The 12480-nt window shown below is 39.8% G+C and overlaps 1 protein-coding gene across 1 annotated transcript in view; it reads left to right on the plus strand.

The window, feature by feature from the left end:
* Positions 1-12272, plus strand: part of hs2st1b (heparan sulfate 2-O-sulfotransferase 1b) — a 113078-nt gene extending 100806 nt beyond the window's left edge. Inside the window, exons 2-7 of the mRNA XM_017479168.3 lie at positions 104-342; positions 6079-6164; positions 7443-7581; positions 7817-7914; positions 8438-8595; positions 10601-12272. Of these exons, the coding sequence (XP_017334657.1) occupies positions 104-342; positions 6079-6164; positions 7443-7581; positions 7817-7914; positions 8438-8595; positions 10601-10827 (947 nt within the window). The 3' untranslated portion in view covers positions 10828-12272. The remainder of the gene's footprint in view (positions 1-103; positions 343-6078; positions 6165-7442; positions 7582-7816; positions 7915-8437; positions 8596-10600) is intronic.
* The last annotated feature ends 208 nt before the right edge of the window (positions 12273-12480 follow it).

The raw sequence follows: 12480 nt of genomic DNA on the forward strand, positions 1-12480 counted from the left end.
CAGTTCAGTTGCATAAACTGGTGACGTGTTGACTGATTTGTGAACTAAACTCTGTGTGTATGACAAGTCTATTATATTCCCTCTTTCTTTCTTTCTCTTTCAGAACGCACTATGGCCAGGTTGGAGCTGCGTGAAGTGGAGCAGAGGCAGAATCATGACACAGTTCGTGAATCCCCAGTGCACGCAGAGAGTGATGATTTGCTAATCATCTACAATCGTGTGCCCAAAACTGGCAGCACGTCCTTCACAAACATCGCCTACGACCTTTGTGCCAAGAACCGCTACCACGTTCTGCATATTAATACCACCAAGAACAATCCAGTCATGTCCCTGCAGGATCAGGTTAGGAACACAAATTTCATAAACACTAAGGCATCAGAACATTGTCTGTTCACGTTGTGACTTTGAATCCCACGAGGCCTTCTGTCTGGTGGAGTTTTTACTTGTTATAGTTGCCTCTGGCCTTCTCACAAGGGATTTAAATCTGGACCCTGAGTTCTATGAAGCTGTAGTGAGTGTTAAGATGCAGTAAAACAACAATAGAAATGTCTGCCTGCCCTGTGAAATTCTTTTCCTCGCATATCCTGGCTTGTTAGGAAGTTGGGGTCAGAGCGCAGGATCATCCATGATACGGCTTCCCTGGAGCAGAGAGGGTTAAGGGCCTTGCTCAAGGGCTTAACAGTGGCAGCTTACAAATCTAGTGTTAGAGACGAACATACCGAAACAAAGCTAATATATTTTCCAATAACAAAAACAAAGCTAATGTTGGGGAGACAAAATCATTATAACTGCATGCAGTTCATATGTAGCTAGATATAGATAGCTATAGTACTGTGTAAAGAAAGGGTGAGCCCAACGTGTGAGTTACTCAACTAAGCTCCAATGCATTCATTTTTTTCTTTATTTCTTTTCTGGGGCACTTAAACAGCATCCCAAATCCCACAATATTGCGTTATATGGTTATCATACCATGCCATTTTCTTACCATCTCATCTCAGATTTTCTACTCATATTTGGTTCTAAGCATCTCATGTTATAAAGGGCTCAGATTTAAGAAAACAGGGAGTCAATTTAGGTAGCATTTCTACCTTGTTTTGAGCTGAGATAATGTATGCACAACAGTATGTGTCGGGAGGTCATTGCTGGTCCATTGTTAATAAATAAAAAGACAAAATACATCTTTTTTTATATAGATTTTTCCTAGGTTCTGGGCAAAAATGTTATGAAAGACCAATAGATTGCATATTGTTATACGGTAGCTGAAACCTAATATTTTTCATCAGAACTTTAAACGTGTAGACAGATCATCTTGGTAAAGTTACTGATTTTCTTGCCTCCTAACTTATACAAATGTGACTTAACAATGCCAAGGTTGGTGTACAGAAGTACATAAAAATCTAAAGTCCCATCCGAAACTGTTGGAATAGCAAGGTCAATTCATTTCATTTTACTCTAGATTGAAGACATTTGGTTTTCAGATCAAAAGATGAATATGAAGAGTTTAGAATTTCAAATTTTATTTCCTAGTATTTATATTATTATTTATAACCAATAAATAGTTCTGAACATCTACTCTTGGTTTTAGCCTTCAGTTTCACCTGTGAAGACTACATTTGTTGTTTAAAAGGATAAACCAATCATGAAGGTCAAGGTGCTGTCTATGGAAGAAAAGTAAGCCATTTTGAAGCTGAGAAAAGATGGAAAATCTGTCAGAGGCATTGCACAAACACTGGGCATAGCCATTACAACAATTTGGTATGTCCTGAAAAAGAAAGAAGCCACTGGTGTACTGAGAAACAGAAACCGAATGGGTCAGCAAAGGAAAACAACAGTAGCTGATGACAGAAACATTGTGAGAGCTGTGAACTAAAACAACAGACAGTGACATCACCAACAACCTCCACAGGGCAGGGGTGAATTTATCATAATCCACCGTTCAAAGAAGACTTCAAGAGCAGATATATAGAGGCAGTACTACAAGATGCAAACCACTCATCAGCAGTAAGGATCAGAAAGCCAGATTGCAATTTGCAAAGAAATTACAGACTGCCACAAAACTTCTTGAACCAAGATTAACCTCTACCAAAGGGATGGAAAGGCCAAAATGTGGAGAAAGAAATTATCTGCTCATGATCCAAAATATACATGTTCATGTGTGAAACATGGTGGAGGTAGTGTCTTGGCTTGAGCTTGCATGGCTGCTTCAGGGGGTAAAACTTGGAATGTTTTAGACTGGCCATAGCAATCACCAGGCCTTAACCCAAATGAGCATGCTTTTCACCTCTTAAAGAAGAGACACAACCCCCAACCCCTACCCCCACCCCCCCATCCGAAACAAACTACAACTGGAGGAGGCTACGGTAAAAGCCTGGAAAAGCATCGCAAAAGAAAAAAACCCACAAATTGGTGATGTTAATGAGTCACAGGCTTGATGCAGACGCACAACCAAATCTTACGTTTTGTTTACTTTTATTTACCTCCAGACTTATCTGTTCCTATACTTTTGCTCACCACTAATTTGGGTGGTCTGATACAAATGGTTCTGTGTTTTATGTTGTTTAGCACATCTCGATGTAAACACCCGGAAATAAAAGCTGGAATTGTAAACTCTCGTCTCATATCCATCTTTTGATCTCAAACCCAAATGTCTTTGGTGTATAGCACAAACAAATGAATTGGCCTTGCCGTTTCAGTAGTTTCAGAGGGGCCTGAAAATAGGCCATCCTTTTTTTTTCTTTTCTTTTTTTCCTCCTTCACACCTGGTAGATTTTTATAAGAAACTATTCTTTAATATCGCATGAGCCATGTGCTGTACAGATGCTGCATTGTTCTCAGTAGTTATTTTTACACTTTGATGCCTAGCTACAGACAGACACAGATGACTGAACGATACGCTTTTCTGTTTAAAATCGTCTAAAATAAAATCGTCAATTAAGTAGGATTTTCTTTTTAGTCATGTTGGCACTGCATGACCGCTTTAGACATCAGCTCTAGACCCTTTATGATTCTTGTGCATGTAGAGTTAATTGATAGCTAGTGATGAGGTTAGAAATATAGTATTCATCATTGGGGTCAGTGTGACAGTCAGCAGTCATGTGGTCAAGAGCAGAGAGCTTGTATTCCCAGGATGGGAGTGTATTTGACTCTGTGTGTCATGTTCAGTCACGATGGGGCATGCAAGTGCAGTCATCTCTTTGTCTCCGCCGCTTTCTGTGTCACACATTCCTCATCACTGATTCCATCTCCATGGTGAATAAAGAGCCTGGGAAAGCAGGAGTGTAGCATGAAAGAGCTGCGGTTTGATTGAGAGGCAGCAACAGCTGAAGGTTAATTCTACTGCACAGGATCAGTACAAATTTCTGAGCTTTTTTAATGTGCAGCGAGACACTGTCTGCTTCTTGCACACACCGACTGACGGAGAGAAAGCATAGCAGTTATTTCTTCGATGTTGAGATCTCCCTTTTTTTTAACGCACCATACTGCTGTGAGGATTCCCTCACGTCTGGGGTTTTAGAACTTTAGATTAGCTTTCTGGTTTTTACTGGGAGTATAAGTGAGGTCCTGGAAAAAGCGTAGCTTTTAAGTGCAGGTTTTACTTACTGTAAATCAGATTGAAGTCCTGTATGACCGTAGTGCTCCAAGTGGGGACCGTGAAGCATAGCCAGGGGGTTTGTAATTTTTCTAATTTTGTTACATTGATTGAAATCACAGAACACCATTATCAAAGTTATTGTATTTGTTATTGAGTTCTTGTAGTTATTAACCTGTTTGACAGGTCACTCGAATTGAATGGATTCAATCCAAAACTGAATCATTCAAAAACAAATTAATAATATCAACTTGTGTCCTGTGGATGGAAAGTTCAAGATTGAAGTATCTGCGGTTCCGGGAAATAGCCAGTATAAAATTGTACACAATTAAATAATGTGGCTAATATTTGTATATCCATCCATCTTCTATAACGCTTATCCTACAGCCTGGAGCCTATCCCAGGGGACTCGGGGCACACGTAAAGGGACACCCTGGACGGGGTGCAAACCCATCGCAGGGCACAATTGCACACACGTTAATACAACTTGTATTCATACAACAGACAGTGCATGTCTTGGGGAGGAAGTCCCAGAGATGTTACCTGAAGGAAATCAGGGAAATTGGGGAGGAAGTCCCAGAGATATTCACAGTAAAAACATATATTCCTGCGGAGGCAGGAATCGAACGCTCAACCCTAGAGGTGCGAGGCAGCTAAATGGTCTGCACTTATATAGCACTTTTATCCAAAGCGCTTTACACTGGTTCTCATTCACCCACACACTCACACACCAATGTTAACAGAGCTGCCATGCAAGGCACTAATTTGCCATCGGGAGCAACTTGGGGTTCAGTGTCTTGCCCAAGGACACTTCGGTATGTGGAGTCATGTGGGGCCATGTGGGAATTGGACCGCTAATCCTACGATTAGTGGACAACCCGCTGTACCACCTGAGCCAAAGCCGCCACAGGTGTGCTAGCCACTAAGCCACCATGACACCAGTGACCCGCATATGTTCATAAAACAAATTTATACTGAGAGGGGACTGTGAATTTTATTTTTCATTTAAAACGATTTAGAAAACCCCTGGTATGACATAGGCTATATTGCTTCACAAGGAAGAGTCCATTCATTGATTCATTTCTTTAGTTAGTTGACATGCAAACTAATCTATATTGCCATTATTTCACCAGGAGAATCTCACTGAGGTACAATGGTGGTGTTTTTTTTTTTTTTTTTTTTTTTTACAACTGAGATTAGATCACCAGGTTATCATAGTCAGAATTCTAACTAGAGTTTGGATGTTTGTGGATTTAGCTTGTTATATTTGTCTAATCTTAAACCTCTATATACATGATTGGTGAATTGTGTGGGGTGTGGGAAGGGAAATAGTCAATCCCTAGTTTTCTTGGTACTGGCCACAGCTCTTTAACAGTACATAAGCCTGTACATTTAGAATTAGGAGTTAGGATTTACTGGATTAAATTCTTTTGAACTGATGGGGATTACTCAGGTTGATTATATGCTTCATTTCTTGCTAAAATTGTTGCAGTTGATAAGATTTTATAGATTAGTAGAGAAGAGTAAACTATTCATTCATATTATTTCATTGATTAATTTTGTTACTGTATATTGTTTGTTGTCTAATAACCTGTAGAGCTGTACATTATGTACTCTCACAGCTGTGACGGACTTGCTTGTAATATTGCAGGAACCCGTTTGAAGAAGAGTGTGTGTGTGTGTATGTGTGTGTGTGTGTGTGTGTGTGTGTGTGTGCGCGCGTGATTCAGTTAGGAAGGGATTGTTTTGCTGGGATAAATGTTAAGGGTATTGCAAGATGTAAGTTAGTCTAAGGTGACCTTCCATGAGCGACAGATGATGAATATTTAAGTCCCTGAAAAGTTATGGAATATGATGTCTGGAGGGTGTGCATCTGTCCTGTGTGTGTGGGTGTGTGTGTGTGTGTGGGCATGTTTTTATATCTAGGTGGGGAACAAATGTCCCCACATGGACAGGAATATCTAATTTTGTGGGGACATTTGGCATATGTGCGTGTGTGTGTGCACGAACGTGCATGTCTCTGTGTGTCTGTGTGTGTGTGTGTGTCTGTGTGTCTGTGTGTCTGTGCATTTGTATTCCTGTCACCTCTGTCCCTAACACGGCAAATAAGCGGCTTTGATGGAGAGAAGGAAGGTGTCATTAGCGGATGGCTTTGCTGAGGTAATATCCAGTTGACTTTGTCTCCACACTCCCTGAGCTGCTCACTGAGCTGAGACTCTGTGTTTAGGCAGAGATGTAGCTCAGAAAGAGGGTGTGTGTGGGTGGGTGGGTGGCGGGTGGTTGGGGCCTGTGGGTGGTTGGGGCCTTGTGAGGATTCTTCTAAAAGCCCTGCACATGCTACCTATGCCAATTTTTTGTTGTTGTTGTTGTTCACAGTAGAAATTTTTGTGATAATTCTATAATAATTGGACCAGTTAAGCAAAGTTATTTAGCATAAATGGTGCAAGTGTGGGTGTCTTTACTTATCTGTGAGTTTGTGTATTTTGCAGGTGAGGTTTGTTAGGAACGTGACCTCCTGGAAGGAGATGAAACCAGGGTTTTACCACGGACACGTAGCATACTTGGATTTCTCCAAGTGAGTATCCACACATTTGGGCTTTTACCATCACATAGCTCATACAATATTATTCATATATTTATATTCATTTATAGTGGTAAATATTGTCATTGCAAGAATATCACTTTTGTGTCTTTTTATTTGACACACCAGATAACTTAAAATATCCCACAATTCCATGGGGCATGTCCTCAGTCAGCTATGAGCAGAGAACTACATATCTATTTGTGACCATGAATGAAGCAGTACTGCATACACGACCAAATTCTGATATTCACTGACATTTCAAGTTTCTGCTAGCTCACAGGATGTTCATCATGTAACAGGTTATAGATTATACAAATGACAGTCTGTGACAGTGTCACTCTGTTTTCAGGAGTGTTGCTGCACTCTAGTGGTTAAAGATGATTTTGCAGTAGATCTTGGGCCATTGTATTGCTACAGAGGAAGTACAGGGTCAAATGCAAATAAGCCCATAAAGCAGCTTCAGTGATTTCATGCCGTCGGTTCGCTTTATTTGGATTTGAAACAGGAAGTCAAAGGATCTGACTAATTTCCACTTTGTGTCTACAGCTCCATGAGACTCCTATAAAAGCTATAAATGGCCAATTCTATCAAGAATATTGCATAAGATGTAGGATGTCTAATTAGGTTTGATCCCCATATGCCTCTGCCAGTCCTGAGACGTGAAATATCCTTTTAATGGATGCATGAGCTACTTCTGAAAATAGCATTAACAGCATTGAAACAAAACAATGCTTTGAAAAGCATTGAAATCCCATAAAATCAAGTGCTACATGCTGCAGATTTCTTTGCCTTAGTAGAGCTTGCAGTTCTCCTGATTTACGTAGTACAGCGTTTGAGCGAGTGTGGAGTTTAGATTAATGAGTACGATTACTGTACAACTACTTATTATTTCCTTCTACATGTCGACTGCTGAAACAGGCGCCATGCCCTGAGTCTGGGGAAATGAAAAACAGTGCAAATTCACCATTTTTAAAAAGGTTTTGGTGGAAACCAGTGGTTAGGATGTTGGACTTCTGATCGGAAGGTCATCAGTTCAAATTCCCACACTGCCAAGCTGCCACTGCTGGGCCCTTGAGCAAGGCCCTTAACCCTCAACTGCACAGTTGTGTGTAAATCGCTCTGGATAAGGGCGTCTGTCAAATGCCATAAAAAATGTAAACATTTTAAAAATGAGAAAAGAATAGTTTTTTATGTTCATAAAGGTCTGACACATTTGGGCAAAATAACTCGGATTTGTACCTCTTTGTGTTTGTGCGTTCTGTGCTGCAGATTTGGTGTGAGGGCAAAGCCCATTTACATTAACGTAGTGCGTGACCCTATTGAGCGCCTGGTGTCGTACTACTACTTCCTGCGCTTCGGAGATGACTACAGGCCCGGCCTGAGGCGGAGAAAGCAGGGTGACAAAAAGGTGAGAGACCTGAATGAAAAGGTGGTGTCTGTTGAAAAGTGAATAAAGGAGATGAAGCAGTCAGTTTCATTTTTGCGAGATGACATGACTAGGATGTTTTAAACAGTGTCTCAGATCCTTAGGATTCAGTCTGTGCATGATGGATACAGAAAGAGAAGGACTAGAAAAGAAAATGACATTTAAAAAAAAAATGTATTTGTGTGTGATCTTGGTGTGTGTTTGCTTTATTTATCAGACGTTTGATGAGTGCGTGGTGTCAGGGGGATCTGACTGCGCCCCAGAGAAGCTCTGGCTGCAGATTCCATTTTTCTGCGGCCATTCCTCTGAGTGCTGGTAGGTTTTTTGCACCAGTTGATGTTTTCTCTTGTTTACAAAATAATCTCTCTTTTTTTAAAGAATATATATATTGAATATTCACTGTACATTCCAAATTCTCAGTGGTACTCTAGTGTATTTTCCACATCATTGCCACACCTTTCTGATTTGTGTGGAGTTCAGATTATTTTTACTTGCATGCCTTACTTCTTTCATTATACTATGTTTCTTTTGAATTCTTGATTCTGATTGGTCAGAAGATGGTGATTCATTCTCTCTAACAGCAGCACTCATTCTAATATGTTATTATTTCTATAGTAACTGCTAATTCACCGGGAGATGCATGGTGGATGTTCACGTAATGCTGTAATTGAACTGAAGTTTTCCAGGAGAAGGAGTCTCCAATACAAATACAATATTAATGTGCCAAAAAGTCTACAGTGGGTATTAATGTGCTTTATAAAGTTGTATCCTCATGTCATCATGAAGCTGTACTTGAATACAGTTTATTGTGTGTGTGTGTTTGTGTGTGTGTATGTAGGAACGTAGGCAGTCACTGGGCTCTGGAGCAGGCCAAGTACAACCTGGTAAATGAGTATCTGCTGGTGGGAGTGACAGAGGAGCTGGAGGACTTCATCATGATGTTGGAAGCAGCACTGCCCCGTTTCTTCAGAGGAGCCACTGATCTCTACCGCACAGGTAACACTGTTCTAGACCGATACATATTCAGCTCAAATTACATGGATACGGTTCATGAAAATAAACAAATCACAATGGGTGAATCATAAATTTCAAGCAAAATATTTGTTTGTGAAATATTACATAGACCATCATAGAATCAAAATGATAGGCATTCCTATAGTTAATAACATATTTTGTATTATTATTACAAATATTAAATATAGGTTTTATTAATGTTAATGATTAAATAAATAACCGACACACCATTTGTTATCCTATTTCTAAATGACATGTTTTGTCTGCATCATTGGTACAAAATTGTGTCTAATGGAGGTCTTGGTGTGTTGCTGGATTTCTCCAGTTAGCAGGCTTGTGTGTTAATCAGTCTTGTAAACTTCTAGACAGACCTCATTTTCCCTAGACTGTCTAGTCTAATATACTTCATCAATAAACATGGCAAAGAAGCACCTACTGTCTCAGAATGTGACGTGGCAGATGACCAACAACGGACTTCTTCCTGTAAACATGCAAGATTATTCTGTTTACTCACCACTAACTGCTTCAAACCACACTCGTTTTAAACACAGGAACTTTTTCAGTCCACTGACTTGATCTTTTTTTTTTTTTTGAAAGATAATGTGGTGTGGTGTTTAAAAGTTTGTTTTCTTGCTGGAAACCAGTGCACAGATGTGTGTAAACGAGGAAGTATGGCGAAACAGTCAGTTTGTAACCATCAGGATCCTGAAGCTTGTGTCCAGAAAAGGGTACAAAAACTATCAGACACTCTGTATCCCCTGGGCAAAGCACAGCAGACTAAGACTAGTTGTTATTAGGATCTGTTGTAGTATCAAGTGTCATTTTATAGACTGGCCGTCAATTGATGTGGCTGGAACTCATATTTACAGTAAACCCCATGTTTATTTTATATATTTTGCTACAATTCGTTGTTAATTGAAATGTTTACCGTCTAAGTTTTGTATGTTCTTGTATTACTCTAAGCCTTGGCTCTTGTTTCAATGCTAATTCACATTTTAACACAATATTGCATGTTATGTTATTTATCTGTCCACATTTTTTATCTCCCAATAGTGCAGGTGTTCGTTTTGGCTTTATACACCCACCCAAAGCCTCCTGATTGGAGGTGTTAAAAACCAAGAATATGGATAGCATCCGGTATATCTGCCGATTTTTTTTTTTTTTTTTTTTAACTTAACATTGCTTGGAATAAGGCCAGCTCAGAATATGGCGTATTCAGTGTATTGTACTGTCATCTCATAATGCAGCATAATGGCATAAACTGTCTGCTGCTCTCCAATTGGCCAGGTTTGCTTGTATAAATGTGTCCAGAAGTTTAAATAATTTGCACTTTAGAAATTCCTGTGCACAGAATATTTATGAACGTGCAGTAGAGAATTTCCTCTGGTGCACTTGTTGGACCAGAGAGGATTACTGTGATTTATATTTATAGAATTATGAATTCTTGGGATTCACAATTCCAGTTGCAGCTCCAATGATGCTTAGCAAAGTTCAGCTGTTTTGAATTTATTTTATTTTATTTTACTTATCACAGTTTCCATTAAACTATGCTGTTCAACCCTGCTTTCTTTCCTACATCCCTTGAACCACCACATTTAGTAAAGTAGGGGGCATGATGGCTTATAGTGGTTTGCAAATTTGCCAGGTTTTGGGGTGTAAGTCAGGGATTTCCTCTGGATACTCCGGTTTCCTCCCCCAGTACAAAGACATGCATTGTAGGCTGATTGGCATTTCCAAAATGTCCATAGTGTATGCATAGAATAGGCTCCAGGCTCCTCTGCGACCCTGTGTAGATAAGCAGTATGGAAAATGGATAGATATAGTAAAGTAAATTATGGTCTTCAAAACACATTTTTGGGTGATACTGCTAAATTGTGCACTATGCTAATGCTAAGCCCTGTCTAAGGCATACATTCCGATTGAAATGACCAAGCTTCAATACTTGCTAAGCTCAAACATACTGTAATGAAGTGTCTTTGTCTTACAGGTAAGAAGTCCCACCTGAGGAAAACAAGCGAGAAGAAGCCTCCGACTAAAGAGTCCATTTCCAAGCTGCAGCAGTCGGAAGTGTGGAAGATGGAGAATGAGTTCTATGAGTTTGCGCTCGAGCAGTTCCAGTTCGTTCGCGCTCATGGTGTCCGAGAGAAGGACGGGGAGTTGTTTGTGCTGGCGCAGAACTTCTTCTATGAGAAGATCTACCCGAAAGTGAACTGAAACAGGAGAGAAAGCCATTACTTTTAACCTCCTGTATTTTCCATCATCATCACCACAGAGGAGGACAAGGAGAGGAGGAGGTCTTGAGTAGAAAACGGCGTCTGTGGAAATTGAAAAAGAGCTCTTTGTGGATTTATTACCTCCTCAATCATAGTACAGTGGAATTCTACTGTATGTACACTATACAGTACAGAAGATTACAAAACACTGTTTATTGTAGAGATGAGGAATATGTAAACTATGCCGCAAGCGGTGATTACAGGAACTTCTAGAGTAATTTGATGGCCAGCACTCTTCTTTCTCAGACTTTATGGCATCCTGGACATCCTGGGGGGGGGGGGGGGGGGGGGGGCTTAAAATAAAATTTAAACATTTTATTTGTTTAAAATAATTCATTTAGACTCCCTTAAAAAGAGACAAAGGGTACATTGAAGGGAAACTCAACAGGGTGCAAAATGTGGCTACTTTTTTGTACCAGCCAGCAGCACATTAAACGCACCTTCCATTTTATTATTAAGTGTTCTCAACTTTTTTTTTCCCCCCTCCTCTTTGGCATTGTGCGCTTTTTATAATAGAATGCCATGTGTTTAGTGTGAGTATTATACCACAGCAAAAGGTCAAGTAGAACTTATACATATTGTACTTAATGCCTATTTTACACAGTGGGGCCAAATGGCTATAAGAGAAACCAAGTCGTAGATGTTGACCTTCAACAATGGAGTGCTGAGGGAAAAAAAAAGAAAACGCAGTAGTTGAAGCATTGTGATTCACAATCCCAGTTTTTTTTTTCAGTGTGGATTTAAGGCAGAGGATGTCCAATCGACCACTGAGGATAACGATCAATTAAATTATACTTTTTATCATCCGAGTGCAAGTATTGTAGTCCACTGAGATTTCTAATGAGAAGGGACAGAAGAATGTAACTGCCTTCAACTTCGACTTGGGCTCCTGTAGCTCCTCGGAGGAACACTAACTGACCACGTACTGGAAAGGTGATAATCTTTGTAGAGACCCTGTGCTTTTTAAAAGCCCTGGATTGTCCAAAAAAAATTGTTTAGTCAGTGCTGTGTTTTTTTTTTTTTGGTTTTTGTTTTTTACTGTGTGATTTTTGCTACAGTATCTGTTAAGAAGAGCTGCTCAGAGAGGCATCTGGGTATAGAGAGGTTTGACAGCCAGGAACAGAATTTACTGGAAATCATCTGAACTCTGACTGAGAACATCATTTCCCCTGACTGAGACATGCACACTCGGATCCTAAATTAGCTCCACTTTCAATAGTGCCTTCATAACCAAACGGTCAGAATTTGTCCTCTGAATGGTCAGAAACATCACTCACTTTTCTAGTCCATGTGTTTTTCAGATACCAGCTTTCTTTTTGAGTTTGTGTTAATGTTTTCTTGGTGAAAAATTGTCTTCAATGCATTTGAATAAATCCTGAACTGTCATTGACTGTCCTGTGAGTCACGTCCTGTGAGTCATGTCCTGACATTTGGAGAGGTTTTCTTTTTTATTATTATTATATTCATTTTAAACGTAGCCAAATCATCTCCAAACCATTACGAAAGCGTTGGCTATGGAACAGAGACTGAAACGTTTCATAACAGATTTACACCAACCTCCTGGTTATTTTTGGCAATATTGAACAGTGTGTAA

Source organism: Ictalurus punctatus, chromosome 11 (assembly GCF_001660625.3).
Source record: "Ictalurus punctatus breed USDA103 chromosome 11, Coco_2.0, whole genome shotgun sequence".
NCBI lineage: Eukaryota > Metazoa > Chordata > Actinopteri > Siluriformes > Ictaluridae > Ictalurus > Ictalurus punctatus.